At 34.9% G+C, this 22,222-nt stretch overlaps 1 protein-coding gene across 2 annotated transcripts; it reads right to left on the reverse strand.

Moving 5' to 3' along the window:
• Positions 1 to 93: 93 nt before the first annotated feature.
• On the reverse strand, positions 94 to 22,204 carry LOC106173716 (cholesterol transporter ABCA5). Of its 2 annotated transcripts, none has more exons than XM_013554927.2 (31): positions 21,933 to 22,204; positions 20,930 to 21,143; positions 19,930 to 20,142; positions 19,445 to 19,545; positions 18,750 to 18,842; positions 18,414 to 18,547; positions 17,857 to 18,199; positions 17,452 to 17,611; positions 17,072 to 17,234; positions 16,475 to 16,706; positions 16,123 to 16,275; positions 15,417 to 15,536; positions 12,856 to 12,994; positions 12,217 to 12,307; positions 11,768 to 11,907; positions 11,361 to 11,474; positions 10,673 to 11,083; positions 9,654 to 9,793; positions 9,027 to 9,287; positions 8,448 to 8,732; positions 8,013 to 8,147; positions 7,513 to 7,608; positions 7,149 to 7,358; positions 6,363 to 6,584; positions 5,792 to 5,964; positions 5,460 to 5,535; positions 5,006 to 5,100; positions 4,343 to 4,465; positions 2,929 to 3,173; positions 2,563 to 2,618; positions 94 to 2,267 (listed from the first exon to the last, which is right to left on the reverse strand). In XM_013554927.2, exons 1-31 carry the CDS (start codon positions 22,023 to 22,025, stop codon positions 2,211 to 2,213), a joined length of 5,088 nt encoding a protein of 1,695 aa, XP_013410381.2. In that variant the 5' UTR covers positions 22,026 to 22,204; the 3' UTR covers positions 94 to 2,210. The 2 variants fall into 2 exon arrangements, with proteins under 2 accessions (XP_013410381.2, XP_086855066.1); XM_086998940.1 differs by lacking the exon at positions 21,933 to 22,204 and adding an exon at positions 21,722 to 21,877.
• Between the last annotated feature and the right edge of the window lie 18 nt (positions 22,205 to 22,222).

Genomic DNA, 22,222 nt, shown 5'->3' on the forward strand with positions numbered 1-22,222 from the left:
TAGAGCGCATTTTTTCCAAAACTGTAGTGGAGTCGAAACACATCTCACAACAGTACTGTTACAGTAATAACTAGTTCAGCAAATCATACTCAATACTCTTGTCATCATTTATTCTCTTCAAAGTTTTTTTTCAGATTCATTTTTTGAATCAAGGAATAGATCAGGCGGAAATACTTCTCCAATCTGCATACGTATATGCCGCAGTCAATCTATCTTTGAGCAACCGGCTTTGAAGAAAAGAAAAATAAATCCAAGAATAAAAAGAAATCCAATCACTTGCTCAGGCATGCAGTTAATGCTCAATTCCTTTTAACAATATAATAATAACTCCTTGAAAGAATACATACTTAATTAACTTCTTCTCAGAGTTAATAACATTCCATTTTTTCAATATCTCCTTTTGAGCAATACGACTTCTGCAATAAACAGAGAAAGGTCTCCTCGGCAAAACTGGACCGAATATAAGTTGTGGCAAGGATGAACTTCAAGCATGACAATAAATATAATGACATTTTCACAAAGAGCTCTAAGAATTTATGGTGTCTGATGTCCACGGCTACACAAAGACTTATTGTTCTCAGAGCCCTATTCATTTCAAGTTACTTCCGATTTATTTTGATGAAATTCATTTCAAAATAAAACACATTTTACTATACAAAACATCCTTTCTATATAAATTTAATCTTTTTCTCATCCATGTACATTTTGACAGCATCTGTTAATATGTTAAATACCCACCTGCAAGCCTTACTCTTTCATCAAAAATATTATATATATATATATATATATATATATATATTATCCTTTTAGAGCATAATTTCCTTTTCTACAAAAATAAAAAAAATACAACCCATTTACATAAATCAAAGCACAGGTATAACAATAAACACTAAAAAATATAGAACACAACTTCCTTTTTAATAATTCTGTGATGTATATTATGAATCTGCTTAACATATCTTATTCTTTTAAAATGTTGACTGAGACTGCTTTGAAAACTTGTCAAAAAGCTCAATGAAACTGTTGGATAACAAGTAATCATATTTAGTTGATCAGACTAGTGCATCACAACAATTAGCCTTTAGACTAATTCCCTCTTTTCAGTCTACTTTCTCATGCTATCTATCAGTTTGTGACCTGGCACAGTGGCTTTTTAATACTGGCACATTTTCAATATATATATATATATAACACCATGGTAATTACTCAATCTTTTCAATGGGCAAAATTTATCAGTCTTTCAGACACATAATTTTAGAATTATAAAAATGATATTTCTATAAAGCCATTGTGGTGCTTTATCTGCATAGAATTGAACTAAGACTATGACTAAGCCCATTTTTCAATTTTGTTCCTACCGCTCTATAAGAATTTTCTAATTTCTAAATTAACACTTAAGAAATAAGGTTTCTGTAAAATTCACTGTTTTCCCCACTGAAAAGATTGAATCATTTCCAAATATCATATTTCACATTTTGACAAAAAGAATAAATAAATAAAAGAATAATATTGAAGACATTTAAGGTAAACTAATGAATCAAAGGAATAATTGGAATAATAAATTAATGAGGCATGATGCAACAAGAGATATTGGCAGAGCTATTTTTTATAAACGAATTACCAGAGGAAGGTATGCTAAGGATAATATCAGTTAATTTTAAGTGCTTTGAACTTTAGGAAAACTAATATAATTGTTCTGTATCATGACATGTTAAAATGAAAATTTCATTCAACCCCATTCTAAAAGATAAAAAATATAATTATTGTTAAAAATTAATAAGTATAATCCCTGCATGCTTAAAAACCACTATTTATAATATTAAAAACTGATATGAATACTAAACATGTAAGAAAAATAACATTAAGAAATGGAATGTCTAGAAGCAATAGAAATGTCCAAGTAACTACATTAAAAGGGACATACCAATACAATAATGATTGGAAAACTAAGATACCCTAATATTTCCACTACAACCTCTTTATCACGAAATTGAATTTTGTAGAAAATCAAAAAGTTAATTGATTTGCTCATGATAACTGATTCTTTTAAAATACTGATCAACACTATAAGTTATTAAGTTTATAAAAGAGCCCTGAGTTTCAATAAAGAGACACTATAAGTTATTCCTCATACATTTTCCTCTGCTTGAAATTTTTCTTAAATCTTAAGGGGAATACAATGAATCCAACACCTCATGCTTGTTTTGGATTCAAGAGGTCACTATCTCTACTTGTTCATATTCCTGTCTGGCAAATGCTACAAAAACCTGAAATATGAAATTTATAATCTGTTAACAAATTTTCTCCTTTAAATTTTGATTTGTATGAAACCCCTTGATAAGGATGAGAGATAAATGTCAGGATAAGAATGTATTGAAAAAAAAAAACTTGTAGAAAATGTCTTGGTTCTGGTGTTAATATTGTTTGAATATTTTCAGATGTCTAGGTAATTCATTTGTAAGTGCATCCAGTAGGGTTGAAAAATGGATAGAACAAGAAAGATGGAACAAAAAATAGAAAAGCAAAACTGTAACAGAAAGAGAACAGCAGTTGTACTCATACCTGCTCCAGAGTGGATTGACTGAAGCTGTATTCTTCCACATCATTGACTTCTTTGGCTGGAAGAATTAGCAAAAACCATCATTAACAATCTAATGCGAAAATAATTTTTAGTGTAACGCAATGACACAATATTATTTGTTATGTCTCAAAATAGCACCTACGGGTAGGTAATCTGATCTCTCAGTATTTTGATTAGAAGGGTAATGGTCTACTTTCCCATCTATCAATTCTACCTATGCCTTCTCTTTATATGTATTATTAAGCATACAATTGAACCAGTTTGAAAAAAAGAAAGAAAAAAATGTAAAAAAGCAGCTTATTTTATGCAACCAGTGTACAAAACTACAGTGTTCTCCAAAGTCTCACCTCTCTCCAGTGAAGCAAACACCTCAGCCAGTGACTTCACATCTTCCTGGGGGATCTTAAACTGAGCACGGTCTCCAAACAGCTCCAGTTCTTCAATGTCTGGAAACACCGTCTTCAGCTCATGTTTCAGGACAGCCCACTTCTGCTCCTGCTCTCCTGCGGTCAGCCCCTCTGCTCTTAACTTGATCTCCAGGACATAGCCCTGGCCAAACTTCAGCTTAAGGTGTTGGCTGGCTCCCATGCACCTGCAAGCATATACCTCAGACTGTGAAATTGCATGAATTTAAGGGATAACAACTGTTCATGATAATTCATGATTCATGATTAGTGGATAACAACTAATCATGAATTACAGGGATAACAACTGGTCATGAATTAAACTGATCATTTGGCCCCTAAAATTGCACTTTCCTGGGGTAAACATCAATTTTCCCAGAGTTGTTATCCCCTCAGTACTGTCTAAATAACTCGAAATCCCTTTTTTATATTAAACACTGCAATATTAAAGCAATAATAACTCTTCCTTTGAGATTCAAAATTCCGCAAGAAATACATTGTAAACAACGCCTGGAAATATATTCTATTGCATTTTCCCACTAAAACGATTGTTATTGTAGTAAAACTAAAATCTGTGCTTGTCACTTGGGCTTGCGATGCCTTTCTTCGCGGTCGACAAGTGCATCCGTTGCCAATGACGTTTAGGTGTCACGCGGATTCTCGCGTTCATTCGAGACCAAAATAACATGGCGGGAAACCCTCAGACGTAAGTTGCGAGTTTTTGTACAGTGCGTCGGATAACGAAAAGCCCAGAATAGCACACATTGTAGATATAAATGCATTTTGAGCAAAAAGACGAATATATCTTATGAATCGTATAATATTGTTATATAGTGTTGTTGTTGTCTGCTTTTCCCGCGGTTTTAAGTAGGTCACCAGAAACTATCGCTCGATACGAGAGGGCTCCGTCAGTTAAAATCTCTTAAGAGATTTTAACAAAAAACCGTACGTTTAGGAAAAAAACCCTGGACTAATTTTGAATGCAGGAATGGGGTCGTTGACCATTGGTAAGTACGGGAAAATTGCCGTTTTTTCCAGGAAAATCGTATTTTTGGCCAAAACGAAGAGTTATTATGACTTTAAGAAGTGTCATAATTTCATTTAAAATTTAAGTATTAATTTTTATATTCATATATCTTAGGACCAATGGTTTTGAAGTCCTTAAATCTATTTGTGGTAACATATGTAGAAATGATTCTATGGTAATTTCATCCTTTTCACCTCAGTCTACAAGAATATGAATACAGAAAACCTCTTTTCTGCATTAAAGAAAAACAGCGCAAGCAATGAACATGTTTTCTGCTTGAGACAAATAGAGAAATCATTGAACTATTTCTAATCGGCCAGGCAGACCTACTTGAATTCTCCTCCCACCATGATACCAATGCGTGTGCAGAGGGCGTCTGCCTCCTCCATGGCGTGGGTGGTCAGAATGGCGCCCCTCTCTCCACTGCCATTGAACATATCTGTGATGGTATCCCTACAAATTCCAATTTACAGTTTTAAGTGTAGATGGTTGCTTGACTTAGGCCTTTGTTGTCTAGTATTGCATAAACTGTTGTTTTATGTGGACACAGATAATAAATCATGATTTCTAACAATGAAAAGTGCAGTGCAACTGGGAAAAGTCCACTTTTATCAATTACTCATTTCATTTTTTCTGAGAATGAGTGAAATGTTTAAATTTCAATATTGCAGCCTTTTATTAAAAAACAGCTTTAATTAAATAATCCTACTGAGTAGCAAACAGGTAACGAGTTACTCAATCTGTTCACTGTTTTTTTTTTCTTTTTTTTTTTTTTTTTGGGGGGGGGGGCAAATTTACAGGGAATATTGCTGCAAACTGCAATTTTTCTTGCAAATTTGCAGCCATATGGCTGCTACTTCGCAACAATAATTTATTTTCTTGCAAACTCCTGAAAACTCTATGCTGCAAACTTTCAGTTTGCAACAATTTTGCTGCAATACTGTTGCAAACTTTATTTTGCTAAGGGCTGTGCTATATGGCAATCACTGTTACCATAGAAACCTCTTGGAGGCAGGGTCCAGCCCAGTGGAAGGCTCATCCATCAGGACAATCTTTGGCTGTCCCAGCATGCTGATGATGAAGGAGAGCTAAAAGTCAAATCAACATGGGTTTTTAGGTGGAATTAAATTGTTGAATAAAATAATGGTGTGTTTTGTGTACTAAATGAATTTTCAAAAAGGTTAATCTGTAAAATTTAGATAAAATTTTAATTCATAATTTTCTTAGTAACATTTAGTATCTCTTTCTTTTCCCTTTTCTTTTTGATTTGACTTTGGCAATTTACTTCTTACATTTTGAGTATTACAAAATCTTAATGAGTTTGGCATCATGAAAAAAAATGAACTCATTAAAAAAAATCAACCTAAAACCCTAATGCTACAGTATCAAAAAAAATGAAGTGCAACTTGACAGTCTAAGAAAAACAACAAGCCCAGTGTGTACATACCTTGCGTTTTGTTCCCCCAGACAATTTATTACTTCTCTTGTTAGCGTGTTCTGTGATCTGGAGAGCCTCCATGAAACTAGAACAAACACATTACTTAGGCCATCTTCACAATTAGAAAAAAATTGGACTAGAAATACTTAACATAAGGACTTAATTAAACTAAATTAAGTTAAATGACCCGTAAAATATTTTAACTGGAGAAATGAAAACCCCATTATCTAATTCAAACAGCCTGTAATACAAGTTATCAAAACGACAGAAAAAGGCTGTAGGAAAATCCCTGTGTTTTTTTAATATCTGTTTAGCTACTTCAAATCTAATGTTCTTCTTACTAATCCACAATCTTGGTAATATCCTTCTTTGCCAGCCCTCTGATGGTAGCAAACACCTCAATATGGTCCCTGAGTGTCAGGTAATCCCACAGAGCATCGTGCTGTGGACACAACCCCACATAGCGGAAGGCTTCAGAGATGTTGGATGTTATGTCATAACCTGCCACAGTCACCTGGAATCAAAGGAATATCAATAAAAATAAATATAAATATGTGTTAGTTTACCTCAGTAAGAGCATTTAAAAGCATAATATACTGGAGGCAATTATAGATGTTTTATATTAAATCCCTGCCATAAATTAACCTGGCATAGTATGGTAGTCAGCCTGAAAGCAGCATGAAAGTTTGCTGAAAATAACCAAGATATGCCAAGCAAACAATAGGTTGACCTTCATAAAAAGGGCAAAAACAAGATATCAAGGTTCCACATATCTACATATAAAAGCCATTCCTGATTTTCACTGGCAATTTAAACATAGATACCAAATGAAAGTATTTCACTCAAGTCCAAGTTTCAAAATTCAAAACTAATGCAGTCAGTCAAATTTTTTTTAGATCACAGTGACCCTACCTTTCCTCTAGTGGGAGCATACTCAGCTGTGATGCAGTTAATAGTGGTCGACTTCCCAGCCCCGTTGTGTCCCAGCAAACCAAACACTTCTCCTGGCTGGACCGCAAAACACAGGTTGCGCACAATGACCTTGACCTTGGAGGCACCGATGCCACAGCATCCTTGACCAGTTCTTTTATCAAATTCCTTCCTGAGGTTTTTTACAACCAGCACTGGGGCATCCTACATTACAAATATCTTTATGTATTGTATTGGAGGAAATGGATACAAAGATATGGCCCACCCTGTACATTCTTAAAAATATCTTTTCTTTATTCTCTCTCTTTCTCTCCTAACACTAGTAGCTACAAAATTGCAGTGTTACAGAGATTTCCATTAATTAAGTCATTTCCAATAATTCGAAAATTTCATCTTGAATTGACTAATGTGGTGATTTTCATGTACACTTGAAGCAGGGGATATGTCACATGTGTACTGATATTGTTGATGATGAAAACCACACCCTTTCCTTTATATGTAAATCAATGCATTAAGACAGACAGCAAGGCAATTCATTATAATTGAAGATTGTTTTAAAAAAAGTTGGCAAAAAAATATATTTATATTTCAGCCGTTACCCGATATATGGCATATATCTTCAAATGTCCTTTTCCTCTTTCAATTTGAATATGTCACAGTCACCCAATGTGGATTCCCACTGTGCATACATATTCCAAGATTTAACTTGACACAGTGACACACAATAAAAAAATCAAGCTAAAATATCATGTTCTCTACCCTACTCACACTACTACAAGAATATGCATCAAGCTCTTCAACTCGTCTTCTTTCCTCCAGTACATCTAGGTCCTCCTTCTCTATATGGTCTTTATTGGTTGCAGACACAGCATTGCCCTTCTTCCGAGAACAGAATAAAGCATCTCGTGCACTGCCGCCCATACTGGTAACATCGGCCAAACGGAGGAGGAAAAACCAAATGACGACCTCCACAAGCATCTGTGGAATAGGTTAAAAATCAAATGATTAGTTTTTCAAGGAAAAAAAATTTATTTTGAGGAGAAAATAATTAGTGAAAGTAAACATGTATAGCTGCTAGTTTCACCTATTAACATATCCCCAAGCAAACAGTTAAATAACAAATTGCTCTTACCAAAAGCAAGGTGAAAAGAACATGCCGATCTGCTGTAAAATAGTCTCCAAATGTTATCTCATTTTCCCTGCCTAAAATCTGAAATCCTTGATAAACCTGAAGTAAAAAAATCACAACACCATTCATTTTTCTGAAAATAATAATAGTAATAATAATAATGAAAATAATAATAAGTCATATGGTTGTCAAGAATTGTGCTAGCAGTGAAAAATTGATGAAGAGAACAACGCATATACAACAGACAAAGCAGATGACGGCAGACCCAAGGGACGGCTATATGTATAGACACACTGAGTCTGTTTACAAAAAACAATAAATAATGGTAACACTAGCTGAGTGAAAGTTTTAAATTCAGCCATTGATATTCAGTTCACTTGACACTGTGAGTTTGCAGCACATACATATCCAAATGTTACACTTGATGGTTTCCATCATATATGAAAAGCCAGATTGTTTAATTTCGAGAATAAGCCTTTATTTATTCAGACTTTGATACTTGCCTTTCCGATGAAATGCACCAGACCAGCTATGGTGTAGAGGGGGCTTACAATGCAGAAAAAATAGTGAAGTGCCACTGAAGCAGGAGCAGACACTGGATCCAGAAGAGACACCACCAAATACGGAATGGTCCCTCCCTGAAATGTGCATTTACATTTTGCTTAATACATAAAATTTCATTTCAGAATATGTTTATCTGAGCATATTACAATTAATGAAATGATAAAACAGTCATAACATTGCTAATTAATTGTGTCAATCTCTTCAAAGGAATTTCTAAAATTTCAAAGTTCTGTTAACATTTTTTTCAAACCTACAAAATAACTAATACCTTCTTTTAGCAATAATTCTAATGAAAGAAAGAGAGGGAGAAGTACAGAGGTCCTATGTAACATTGAACTACACCTCCATACTATCATGTCAAAGCTCACACCTACCAGCATAGCAGACCATGTACCAAAGCTTGAGGCACTTTCAGCTTTTTCAAACAGAAAAGATGTTGTATATCCAAAAAGAAGTCCTAGTGGAATGTAGATCAAGGAACCAACTATGAATGTGAAGATGGCACCGGCATGGGTAAAAGACCGTGGCTGAACAGCCAGGGAACCGCCCGTCATGATCACAACTCCTGACAGGCACTGCACACCGTCAACAAACAGAAAACCCAGCCAGTACATGGCATTTGTGATGCCAGCTATTCTGAGCATGGCTCGAGTTTTTTTCTGAAAAATAAATATATACATATTATAATAATATATATATTTTATGCATTGTCATATATATATATATGTTCAAGTACATGTATTGAATATTACAAGTCCTCCAAAGTCTTCACCAAAATATACAAAACACAAATAATGCAATGAAGCTTGATTACAGATCTTGTTTAAAGAGTGCCAATTTAAAGTACTTTGCTTCACAATATGCTTTAAAAATTTGAAAAATCAGAAATGTTTTCCAGCAAATTATAATTAACAACAAAATATTCTTGACAAAAATGTCCAGCCTGAACCTACCTGCCTGTCTTCAGTGACCTGATAGCCAAACATGGATGTCAGCAGAGCATAGCCCAATGATAAAAGGCGAATGGCATTAAATGTATTGCCATCAAAGCCCACAAGGGGGTTCAGTTCCGGCAGAGCCTGAGATGTAATATTCCATGTCCACTGTTGTCCAGTGAGGCTGGACAGCATGGTGTTACTCCACTGGTTCAGGAGAATGGGAATCACATGGGTAGCTGAATCATTGTACAGAACCTTGAGTGATGCATTGAATGCCTGAAATGAAGATAATTTTAGTATGTAACCAACAGCTAAATCACACAAATATTAACAAATGCAAACAATACTTTTTGATTTGCCAAAATGCAGAAATGATTTTCTGAGACTTTTTTTTCTTGAAAAAAGTACAAATTAAGTTCCAGAATATGCCATCTGGGATGCAGTTGAAAAAATATTTGACTTAATTTTGAACTATTTTATATTTGTTTTTGGTTACGAAAGTTATATTCATATCTGTTAAACATAAGGTATTTCATTTCTGTCCATAAAACTGTAAGGCCGAAAGAGACTGTATAGCACAGTGAACAAATTTCCTTGTATGTCATAACTTGTCAATTATGTGGAAAGCCTGGGTTGTTTTACCTGTGCTTGGACATCAAATATGGACAGGTTATATGCTATGTAGTGAGGAGCTAGATCCTGCAGACTACTAGATGCATTCAGCTCAGCAATGTAGTTCACAGTCTCTCGGAGAGAATTGATGAACGGATCAACCGGGCCACCTGAAGAAGAGAAGTATTTATCTGACAGTCTGTGCCATTAATTTTCAGCTTATTGGCCATTCCAACCAACAGTTATCTAAAATCTACTGGTTCAAACCAGGATTTACTGGTTCAAACCAGGATTTACTGGTTCAAACCAGGATTTACTGGTTCAAACCAGGATTTACTGGTTCAAACCAGGATTTACTGGTTCAAACCAGGATTTACTGGTTCAAATAAAAATTTCAGCAAGACTGGACATTTCCCCCTATTGCATTGTAAATTTTTTGATAAAATATTAGTGATATCAAGACTTTGAGTTTACCAAATATTTTTAATCATCATGTAATTATTACATTGCAAAAAAAAAATTAAATCAAATTGATAGGTAATTTGAAAACTTGTCAGACGACTAAATGCACTGGTCTAAACAAAATTTTACTGGTTGCTGGTTTAGGACAAGTGTCTTATGTTGGAGACTGATCTGGTCATGCAAGAAAATTAGGGAAACTATTTATTTCTCCAATGTCCAAAATGATAATAGTCCAGAATTATAATAATAACAAATGATGAACAATGGGGAAATTAACCCCTTTTTTCACTAAGTCAGCCATATACAAGTTTTTTTTAAGCCCAATGTACTAATAAACTGATTGTATATGCTTGAGGGAGTACTTCTTGTTATGAAAGCAACACTAAGTTTCAACTACATGCCTTCTATTTTATCATTTTATTGAATTTTGTATGAAAAAAAGGTTAATGTTGATAGCAATCTTCCAAATCTAACTGACTAATGTTCAACTGTTTTGAAAAATCAAAATTCATATATCAAATCTACTGATATCTCTTCTTTTCAGTCTTCTTTTCAAATCTGAAAAAAAAATCATTCATTTTCCATACCTGTAGAGTTAAGCCACAAAACCGGCGTCTGTTCTGCAATACCTGCCATCCTGGCTGCAGAGTTAGACAGCTGGTTGGTAGGAGGGTTACTGAAGTCAAAATCAGGTCGGATAGTCAATAAAGCTGCGCCTCCTATGCCACAAGCAACTGGTAAGATCCAACGGATAATTGCCAAAATCCACAGCCTGTGCACTAGAATCAATCTCGTTCGCACCAGGCCCCAAAACTGCTGTTTCTCTCTCAATTCTGGGTTGGCTATGACTTCTGGCCTGTGTATGTCTTGAAGTTGAACCGCAGTTGTCTCATCGTCGTTGTTTATCGCTAATGCTGCTCTTGAATGTGTTATGGTAGTATCTTCATCTTTTACATCAAGAAGTTTCTGAAGATCTTCTTCTTCTTTTCCTTCTTCAGCTTAAGAAAATATATCAGTTGTACTTATCAAAATCAACAAGCTACTAGTTAAAAAATATTTTGTTATTTTCTTCTAAATCCTCTTAAATAATATCTGTACATCATGTATTGAGCACTTAAATGAATAAATACTAATTTTCATGTTCACAACTTTCCATTTATGACTATATATAATTTCAATAAATGCATCTTTATATTAGAATTTATTAATTAATCAACAGGTATAAATCAGTTATAGCTCATGTCACAACTTAAAGATATTTGCTTTTCAGCTTACCTAATTTGAGAAATACTTCTTCTAAAGTAGGCATAGAAATCCCAAAATCATTCACACCTAATTGGTCAGCAAATCTCTTACCCCCTTCAGTGTTTTCTAGAGCCTCAAATAATCCTGAAATAGATACAAAAATGTGCCAAAAATATGCATGATACCATTTATTCTCAAATCATGGTTTTGTGGTGGAAATCCCATGTGCACTTTTCTTTAATTTTGAAATTGAAAGTTATTTTAATCCAAGCCTCTCTCTCTCTCTCTCTCTCAAATAACATAGGTGTATAATCATTCATGCATGCACAAAAGCTTGTCTGTTCGCACCAGTGTATGTGTGAGCACACTGGTACATCATCATCATCATCATCATCTGTTCATACATGCCATGTGTACACAGCTCTAATATAACCAACCTGCAAATCTTTCTGTTTGGTCCATGGGCAATGTGTATGTTAACACCATCCCGTGGCTCCTGGTCAGCTTGGACGAGGGGACATGATGCAACACCAGCTCGGTCACTTTGTCTTGGTCACAATTTTGGTCAATCACCATGCTATAGTTTAATATATATAGTTTAAATATATATACATTTTTTTCATGAAAGTCTTTGCAATATTTCTTCCCTACAAATACATCTCCATTCAACTAACTTGTCACTAAATTGTGCTTTCTAAAGGCATGTTACAACCTTTTTTTAATACTAATATTACTGCCGAATACCTATGCCATATATCAATATTATATAATAGACTGAAGTGAAATAAATGCCATTTGCAAAGTTGACAAAGGTGCACACAGTATCTGCTTATAATAATGTTTTACATTGTAAGTGCTTGCTAGTGGTGTTGTTACTGTGGCTTACTTGAGTCTATATCCAATCCCAAACTTGTTCTTCAGATACATGGAGGAACCACAGCATTTTAACTGGCCTTTAGAAAGGATGGCTTTACGATCTGGAATATACAGTTAATTACAGGTTTTCCACATACAGTACTTACAAAAGTCCCAATTCATGCTTTTAAGTCTAAGTATCCTGCAAAACTACATAAAAATTATCTTTTCAATATATTTGGCAAATGTAAAAAAAAGGTTAAACTCCTTCAATAAAACTACCTAAGGTCAATATTTTCTTTGGAACTTAAGGGAGGGGGGGTCTAAATGGATCATTCACTTAGAACTTAGTTATAACTTGAATTCAAGTGCAAGATGGATCAAGCAGTGGTTTTCTTAGTTAGGGAGGAAACTTGCTTTTTCTCTAGCAATTAGTCTGAAACATCTGTACAGGAATAAGCAATGGAGCGGCCTTCTCTATCACAAAGCATTCAACCACAAGATCTCAAAAGTGTCTTTTAAAAAGTACAAATACATCATAAATACATGTCCATACTTTAAAAAATTTCCATTTGCTTCATTCCAATCAATATCATTTTTAACGTTTAAAATACTTTCAGGTTAAAATTTTTTAGAATAAAATAAAATAAAGCATTTTATATAACCTTACCAGCCAAGATGTCAGCTTCATCCATGAAGTGTGTTGTGAGGAGGATAACCTTCCCAGGACGCACCTGCTTCAGCAGCGTCCACAGCTTTCTGCGAGAATAAGGATCCATTCCTGCTGTGGGCTCATCAAGAAATATCACCTGGAGAACATGTCGACAGAAACTCAAGAACCCTTTCAACACGACCTTTAAACACTATTACCATGAGTTGAAGGGGCTTACATGTTATTAGTACCACCAGCGTGTACGCTGGCGGTACTCATGGTTTTAGTCCCGACCCGTCTCGTCCGGCTCCGCCGGCTCCGTTGGCTCCGCGTACTGGCGCCGGATACAAGTCACTGTTACCGCTTCTCCTCCTAGACCGCAAGGACCCCTGTCCCCATCTCTTGGATTTAGGTCACAAATAACCTCAACTTGAACCCCCGGGTTTTTTTTGTCTCAGTTGGTGCATTGACCTGGGCGTGACGCTTGCTGAAATGCACCCTTGTCAAAATTTTTGAAAATTCAATGCCAATTATCTACCCTACGGAAGGAATTAAGGGGAAAAATTTCTACAGACGGCTTTCCAAAAGTCATATGTCTAGATTTCAAATATGCCCTTGGATTTGACCTTTGACCTTTATTTCAAGGTCAAACAGGCCAAAATTTAAAAAAAAAATGAAATTTTTAACGAAAAAAATAATTTGCGCTGTTATTCAGACACTACACAGACTTAACCAATAATATTATTGGAAAGTGTTACCCTTTGGGTCATCTTTCATCTCCGTGAATTTGGGGTCAATCAGTGCATTTTCACGGGAGTAGCGGCCACAAGATACCGAAACTGAAAACTGTCTCTATTCGGGAACCGTTAATGCTAGAGACCCGTTCTTTTGTGCATTTTGTAGAGCATGTAAAGCCCAACATTGCAGGTGGTCTCCGTTTTTTTGTATTTCATACGGTTTTCGTGTTATGCTGTATTAAAAAGTACATTGTGGTGGCACATTATTGTAACTCAGAATTGTAACATTTAGTCCCTTATATCTCCAAAACTGGTCCCTTATATCTCCAAAACTGGATAGGTCCATAGTTACTATTAAAGTTGAATAGGAAGTCATATACTGGCAATCTGAGTGTGACCTTGAAATTGACCTTTGACCTACTTTTCATCATGAATTGACCTTTGCAAATTTTGGTTCCCTTTTATCTCCAAAACTGTCAGAGATACGCCCATAGTTGCTATTGAATTTGAATAGAAAGTCATTAGAGGCAATTAACTGTGACTTTAAAATTGACCTTTGACCTACTTTTAACCATGAACTGAACTTTGCAAATTTTTGTTCCCTTTTATCTCCAAAACTGGCAGAGATAGGCCAATAGTTACTATTAAAGTTGAATAGGAAGTCATATACTGGCAATGTAAGTGTGACCTTGAAATTGACCTTTGACCTTCTTTTTTATCATGAACTAAACTCTGCTAATTTATTTCCCTTTTAACTCCATACCTGGCAGAGATAGTTCCATAGTTACTTCTGAAGTTGAATAGGAAGTTATATACTGGTAATCTTACTCTGATCTTGAAATTGACCTTTGACCTACTTTACACCTTAAACTGAACTTTGCAACTTTTTTAATGCTTATACTTTCAAAACTGGCAAAGATACGCCCATAGTTACTATTGAATTTGAATAGAAAGTCATTAGAGGCAATTTATTTTGACCTTAAAATTGACCTTTGACCAACTTTTCACCAACTGAACTTTGCAAATTTTTGTTCCCTTTTATCTCCAAAACTGGCAGAGATAGGTCCATAGTTAATATCGAACTTGAATAGGAAGTCATATACTGGCAATCCTTTTATCTCCAAAACTGGCAGAGATAGGTCCAAAGTTACTATTGCACTTGAATAGGAAGTCATATACTGGCAATCTAAGTGTGACCTTGAAATTGACCTTTGACCTACTTTTCATCATGAATTGAACTTTGTAAAATTTGGTTTCCTTTTATCTCCAAAACTGGCAGAGATAGGTCCATAGTTACTATTGAACTTGAATAGGAAGTCATATACTGGCAATTTACTGTGACCTTAAAATTGACCTTTGACCTACTTTTTATGATGAACTGAATTTTGATTGTACCATTTTTGGTTATATTTTTTTGCATATTTTGAGAATTCTTGTTAATTGCATTTTATAGAGCTTGTCAAGCACAAGACTGGTGGTGATGTCTCTTTTTTTTGGGGGGGCGGGGTCCATATGAATACACTTGCTCCAGCTGGTGGTACTATATCGGGAGGCGGTATCGCCTCTCTGATCCTCTAGTTTGTTGTTATTTTATGAATTGAAAACCAATGAAGAGTTTTGAAATGTATGCGAAACAAGTCTGATGAACTATCAGGTGATACATACGACACATATTACGTGATTAACTTTAATCTCTCTCTAATGCATTACACAAACTGTTAACAAATGTGACATTCTCAGTGTTCCATCTCTGTCATTATATCAATGGCAGTTTCTCAATGTTCCATCTCTGTCATTTTATTAAAGGCTATAAAATTATTTATTTTATAAAACATGTCCTACTTTAGGGTCCCCAATAAGAGCTATGCCCACAGAAAGCTTCCTTCTCTGTCCTCCACTGAGATCCTTGGCAAAGGTGTGCACCTGGTCTTCTAGGTCACACAAATCTAAAATTCTCTTCACCTGAAATATTTCATTTAGCCTATTATTAAATCACATAACTATAAAAAACTGGTGGAAAGAATTTCATTTTTTCTCCAACAGAAGTTACATTTCAGACAAATAATGGGTTAAAACATTTTCTTCCCTGTGATATAACTAATTATATCATTATGTAGTATATAAATTTTTAATATTCCACATGTAGACAGAGAGCCAACATATCAGGGAGATATATTAAGTTGCTTAGCAACTGATTACAGATTTAACAATGGTTTTGACAGAAACAGGAGGTCACATACAATCTTAATGCTTAGGTTTCCCCACGTAACATACAGGGTTGACCTTGGCTTCTTTAGTAAGAGTCAAATACCCAGCATATTAACCCACTGGTACATGATTTAACAGGCCCGTAGCCAGAGGGGGGTTCAGGGGGTTTGAAAAAACCACCCTTTTTGCTGGGAAAAGGTCCACACTGGGTAAAATTTGACCTATGTACTTGAGGATTTTATGGTAAAAGGTCCACTTTTTCAGAAAAAGAACCCCCCTCTGAAATTGCTAGCTACAGGCCTGTTTAACTTTTAAACACATCTTCATTCAAATAACCAACCTCTGACTCCACCAGGTCTTCATGAATTCCCTTCAGTCTGGCAAATATTTTCAGGTGTTCTTTGGCTGAGAGGTCATCAAATAAGATGTCGTGTTGGGGACATACTCCCAAGGACTGCTGAATACGTTCCAAATCACTGTCCTCCTGAACATCCTGTAGGAGAGAAAATGACATGGTTCTGATGTATAAAGTTTTGAATTTAACAAAACAGACAGCAGTTTTATAAATAAATAAATAAATGAATAAATAAATACATATCATTCCAAATGCAAATTGAAAGATAATTTTTTAATTTTTATTGCAAAATTAACATCCTCTAGGGTCAGATATAGCTTCAGGTACTCATACTTACTTGACCAAAAATAGTACAAGCCCCATCTGAAGGTGACATTAGACCTGTCATCATGTTAATAACTGTGCTCTTCCCAGCTCCATTGTGCCCAAGTAAAGCTGTGATCTGACCTTCATACATATCCAAGGTCACTCCACTCACAGCATATGACTTCACAGATTCATATGAGCCAAAGAGACTCTTCTTCTTTCTTTTTTCCCTTTTCATAAAATATTTCTTGATGTTGTATAATCTGGTAAAAAAACATTATTCATAATTTGTCCCTCTCTGCAAATAAGTGAATGGATGATGGTCTGGTCATCTTGTCAGATACTTCGAAGAAGTTACAACAAACATGTTTACTAAATCATTGTCTCTATCAACAGAGGGGGGGGGGGGGGGGGGGGGGGAGGGGCAAGGAGAAAGGAATACAAATAAGAATCCAATTCCTGCAAAACTTAGTCAAATTACAAATTTGTCTTAGGATGCAATCAAAATGGGATTTTCCAACAAAATCATTAAATAAATTTTTGATACAGTTAAGTGTTTAAAAATTCATTTTACTTCAAATACTCATAACACCAGTTCTGCCATAGACCTACTATACTTGTTCTATACCTGATAGCCTTTTTATCTTCCATACTCTGGGGAACATTTTCTACATCATCCACAGTCTCAGCATCCAGTGTGTACTTGCTATAGTCCTTTGGTTCATGCCTTTCAGATGACCAATATGAACGTTTTAAGAAGAACAACATGCTTTTTCTTTTACCATACACATCTGTAATAATAAATGAAAGCTTTGAATGAGAAATGAATCTGTGCATACAAACTTAAGACAATCAATTCTGGCCTTGAGTAACTTAAGACAATTAATCCCAGTCTTGAGTAATTTAAATTCACATTAACTGTAATAATCTATTCATCTATCACAGATTGCTATTTCTTTTTATGTCTGCTGAAAAATGAACAAATTGACAGAAAAAAACTCTGCTTACTTGGTACAACATTGTTAAGCCAGGCTCCAAGCAGTGAATACAATATGATGTCTAAAAACAACATGAGATAAACATTGCCCAGAGCAAAGTTTTGAATGGTATTTGTGTAGTACATGGTAGATGTGTGGACTCCTCCAACTTTCAAATCAAGAAAAATGGCCTAAAATAAAAGTGACCAAGACTGAAAACAGAGCTGGCTGCATTTGCAAGATATGATCATCTTGTTTTCTGAACTTTGCAAGCAGGTGAGTGAAGAAAAGTGAAAATGTGAGCGGTGAGTTGACTATTCCCTGCATTTTCCAAAGCATTCATTCAACTTTTAAGTTCATGAATTAAAGCAAATTCCTTCACTTAAAATCTCTACAAATGTGATAAAACATTTAGGCAAACTCATCAATTTCATACCTGGTCCATGCCAATGGCCACTGCAGTTGGCGGAAAAGTACAAAGAAACCATATCACTCCCAAAGGGACATTCTCCCCAAAAAACCTTGGCCCTTGCACTACATAAAAGAGTGCCCCCATCACCATCACTGAGAAAAAAATCAAGAGTCCAGACAACGTGTCATTGGTGAAGAAGGTACTCAAGCTGTACACAAGGCTATAGGTGGCATAGATGTAGAGCAGCATAAGGAGGACAATCAGGCCATAGTTGCTAACTGTGAACACTGTCCCAATAAAGAGGATCCCAGCCACGATGAAAGCCATGACGGTCGAGACAACACCATAAACCACAGTCCAGGAAAACCTAACAAATAAGAAGTCGTACTTCTGACAGGGTCATATTTCATATAAAGCATGTTAAACAGTGTTACTATAAGTCTTAATAATCATAGGTATTTATGAATAATTAGAACTACTCTCTGTACATGAAATTGTTGCAACAAGTAAACCTATTTTCTTGTATCTGCAATCCTTAGCTAAAACAATATGTGAAATGTTACAGATTTAAATTTACATACCAATATGAAAATTCTTTCATTCCCATTAATTTCATAGGTTCCTTCAATTTTTTCTTTTTCTCTGTGACTAGTTGCTTTTGAAAGTCTACTATGGCTGATGCAAAGGTGACTACAATCCAAACTGACACTAAACCCTACATAAAGAGAAAAAAGTACTTATATAGAGCCTGTGTATAAGTAATACAAACAATTTTCTAATTAAACAATTTTCCACTTTTAAATGTAAAAAAAAAATTATACTTCTACAAATGCAGATTAACAACACTGAAATACAATTAACATTTGATGTGTCACAGTGATAGTAATTATTTATAAGAAAAGCTGTGATTGGCCTACCTGTAGCCAGTCAGCTGTAGGCTCATATCTGGCCTTGGGCATCATTTCAACTGATATGTCTGGAACAACAAATGTACTCAGGTTGGCTTTCCTCTGTAAAAAAAGTGACAAATATTGTTTAACATGACTTTAAATAGCTATTTCAAAGATTCTAAGTAGTGAAAACAGGAAAGCTACTACTGGGAGGTATTGTTTTAAAATCAAATGGCTATTCCCTCAAGTAAGTGTCAATACAACATTACATGGATATATATTAATGATATAATTTAGGAAACCATTCTTTGATGTCGCCCACTGGTCCACAGCCCATGACCAGAAAAATTTGTTTGGACCAGTTAAATTTTCGATATGTGTGAATTTCGTGTTTCGACATGGCCATTAGATTTTTCTGTAAGTATTCAAGAGTTTTTGGTTTGATTTTATTCTTATCTGAAATGAAAATGCTACATGATGTTTAAAAAAAAAAGACAAAATCAAGATTTTGTGATTACTTATTTCTATGTAAAAGGAAAAAATGCCCAGTCTTACTGAAATTGTTATTTGGACCAATGAATCAGGATTCAGACCAGTAGAGTTAAGGAAATTGGTGGTCCGAATAGCCAGTAAGCTGAAAACTTTATGGCACAGACTGAGACTTTCAAATACATAGTCACTTAATCCCAAGTCCTCTCATGCATTCTTATCGGTAAACATACTTTTAAAATGGCACTGTCTACAGCAACTTGCAAAGTGGCAAATCCTGACCACAGGTACTGGTTGGCAGGGCAGTTGTACCGACCAGTTCTACAGTATGTACCTGGGAATATCACATATTAAAGTAATAATAATAATAATAATAATAATAATAATAATAATACATTTCATAAAACCCCACTACACTTGTGTCTCAGCACTGTTTACACTTACATATAAAAACTAAAACTACAAAGATTAATTAAAAACTAACATAAAAGTAATAGGGAGCTTATCTTTAACACAGTCATTGTAAAACTTTACATCTTATTTCATTTTTACTATACCATTTTTAATCACTCTCCACGAAAAATGCACACGGTTCTGCTCTGCATTGTTTTATATCTGACATACATGCATTATGTCAATGTTTCACATGTGTCATAAACATACACTGTTCACATTCAGTATAGCTTTTTTTTGTGGTTGGGCAAAATATCTTAATTACCTGGTCCCTGAATAGGCGGGCTTGGACTTCTTGCATCCTCACTTTCATCAATTCCATCACTTGGGGTATCTTTGTATGCAACACGGATCTTGTACGAGCCATTAGACAGGTCTGCATTTTCAAACACAACAGCAATGGAGTAATATGAGCTGTTCTCCCGGAATTCTGTGATCATATCGTTTTCAGTATCAAACATTTGGAATGGAGGGTTTGCTAGAATTATAAAGATAAAATTGACTTTGAAGAAATAACACAGTTATGAAAGTTTTAAAAAGATCACAATTATTTACTACTTTCCATTCTTTGAAGCATCATACTTTTTTACCAATTAATTAATAAATCATTTAATGAGCATTTCAAGTAGATAAGTTTATTTTGTGGGGTTTTTTATTGTGAGTTAATATTGCTTATATATAAGCTATTCAAAATTAAACATAGTTAAACGTTAAACTAAATATACAAATACCACATCAAACAAAATATGACATTCTTTAACCATATGCATTCTGTCATAATCTAAACCAATACTAGTACTATCAAGTCTTTGCCAAAGAAATATTAAAAAGGTTTCAAGATTTACTGGCTAACTGCAGAAAGAGTTGCCACAATATGACCAAATTTACAAACCTCTACTGACCAACCTGCACTGAAATTTGGCACTGAAACCAAGGGAGCATTCCCAAAAACCCATCGTACTAGCTGGACCTATCTAACTTTGCAGGGATGCTTGCTAAACTGCACTCAATATAAGCAGCTAAAATGTCTGGCATGCCTACTCAAGCTGCTAGGGGGTCATCAATGACAGTCAATTACCCCTTTGTTAGTAAAGGGGGTGTGCCATGCAATTAAGCTGATCACACTGAAAGCACTTAAATGAGAAGCACTACAGAGTTAGATTAATCCAGCTAGTATGATGGGTTTCTGGGAATGCAGTCTAAACATCAACAAAGAGGCACAGTTATCAGCTCATCAGCAGCACAATGTGAAATAAATCAAATACCTGTGATATTAAGAGAACTGGTGGCATCATTCATTATCTCCTGAATAACACTGGACTTAGGGACAACCATGATGGATCTTGAGGATGGTGGATAGAACTGGTTTTGAAACAGTTGATTTTCATCAAATTTTTCTATTGCTGGCCAAGGAGTTACTGGCACAGAAAGCTTCAATACTGCTGTGACTGCAATTAGAGCCACTGGTAGAAAGATTTCCTGAAGAAAGAAAGCACAAAAATAAATAAATAAATAAATAAATAAATAAATAAATAAATAAAATAATTGTTGAAATAAGTAAATGATCATTTGTCACTTACTACTAAGTAACTGAATTTTTGTTATAACAACAACTGCAAGAATAGACATTCTATGTTTGTTTTTTTTTTTCCTTTTAATTGTGAATTTTATATTTTTGTTAAGTCTATTAAACTAGCATACATTGGATTTTAGACTATAATTAAATAGACATTAATATTATTATTATTATTAAAATAATTCTTTTTTGTGATAAAATAATGCTGGGGAGGGGGGAACACAGAACTCCCTCCAGTAAAAGTGATAATCCCCTCTCCCCCCCCCCCCACCTAAAAAAATAAAATAAAATAATAATAATAATAATAAAGTCTATAACAAGCAGAACAGTATTTTTAATTATTATAAACCATATCAAGCATCTCTTTTCTTTTTTCAACTATTTTAATTCTTTCTTTAAATTTTATGCAACAGAATGCAAAATATAATAATAACAATATATAATAAGCGGGGGAGAGTCTCTACATAAAAGTACACAGTACCTCCTTCATGCAGGGTCATCTTGACCTGCACGTGTAGGATCTACCTCCTTGGCTTGACTCAAGGCCCAAAGGATCAATGTTTACGTAAAACATAATATTACAAAATCCAAACGCCTTAGCTACCAATTGATAGACAGAGCAACTGCTTACCATGACAATTATTATACTAAGAAAGTGCATTTCTGGGAGACTAGAGAATAGAACTACCTACCGTCAAGAAAAAAACGACCCAGTTCCTTCTCTTGATGAGAATATTCCTGGTCACCAGGGCCTTGATTTGTTGTACGTAGGTTGATCCAGACATGATGGACCCAAACCAATTGCTTTCAAACCATGTGGTTGCGCAAAACAAACCCTTCCCTTATATATCTACTGATATTGTGAAATTCTGCATTTCAAAACAGTACGCTTATGTCAAACCTTTTTTCTTTACTATGGTAGGTTCAAAGTTGAAACCCCATAAATTGATGACGTCACAGCACATTTACACACGATGCAACA

The sequence above is a fragment of the Lingula anatina genome, chromosome 1 (assembly GCF_051362555.1).
Source record: "Lingula anatina isolate TDL-2025a chromosome 1, LinAna3.0, whole genome shotgun sequence".
NCBI classification, from domain to species: Eukaryota; Metazoa; Brachiopoda; class Lingulata; order Lingulida; family Lingulidae; genus Lingula; species Lingula anatina.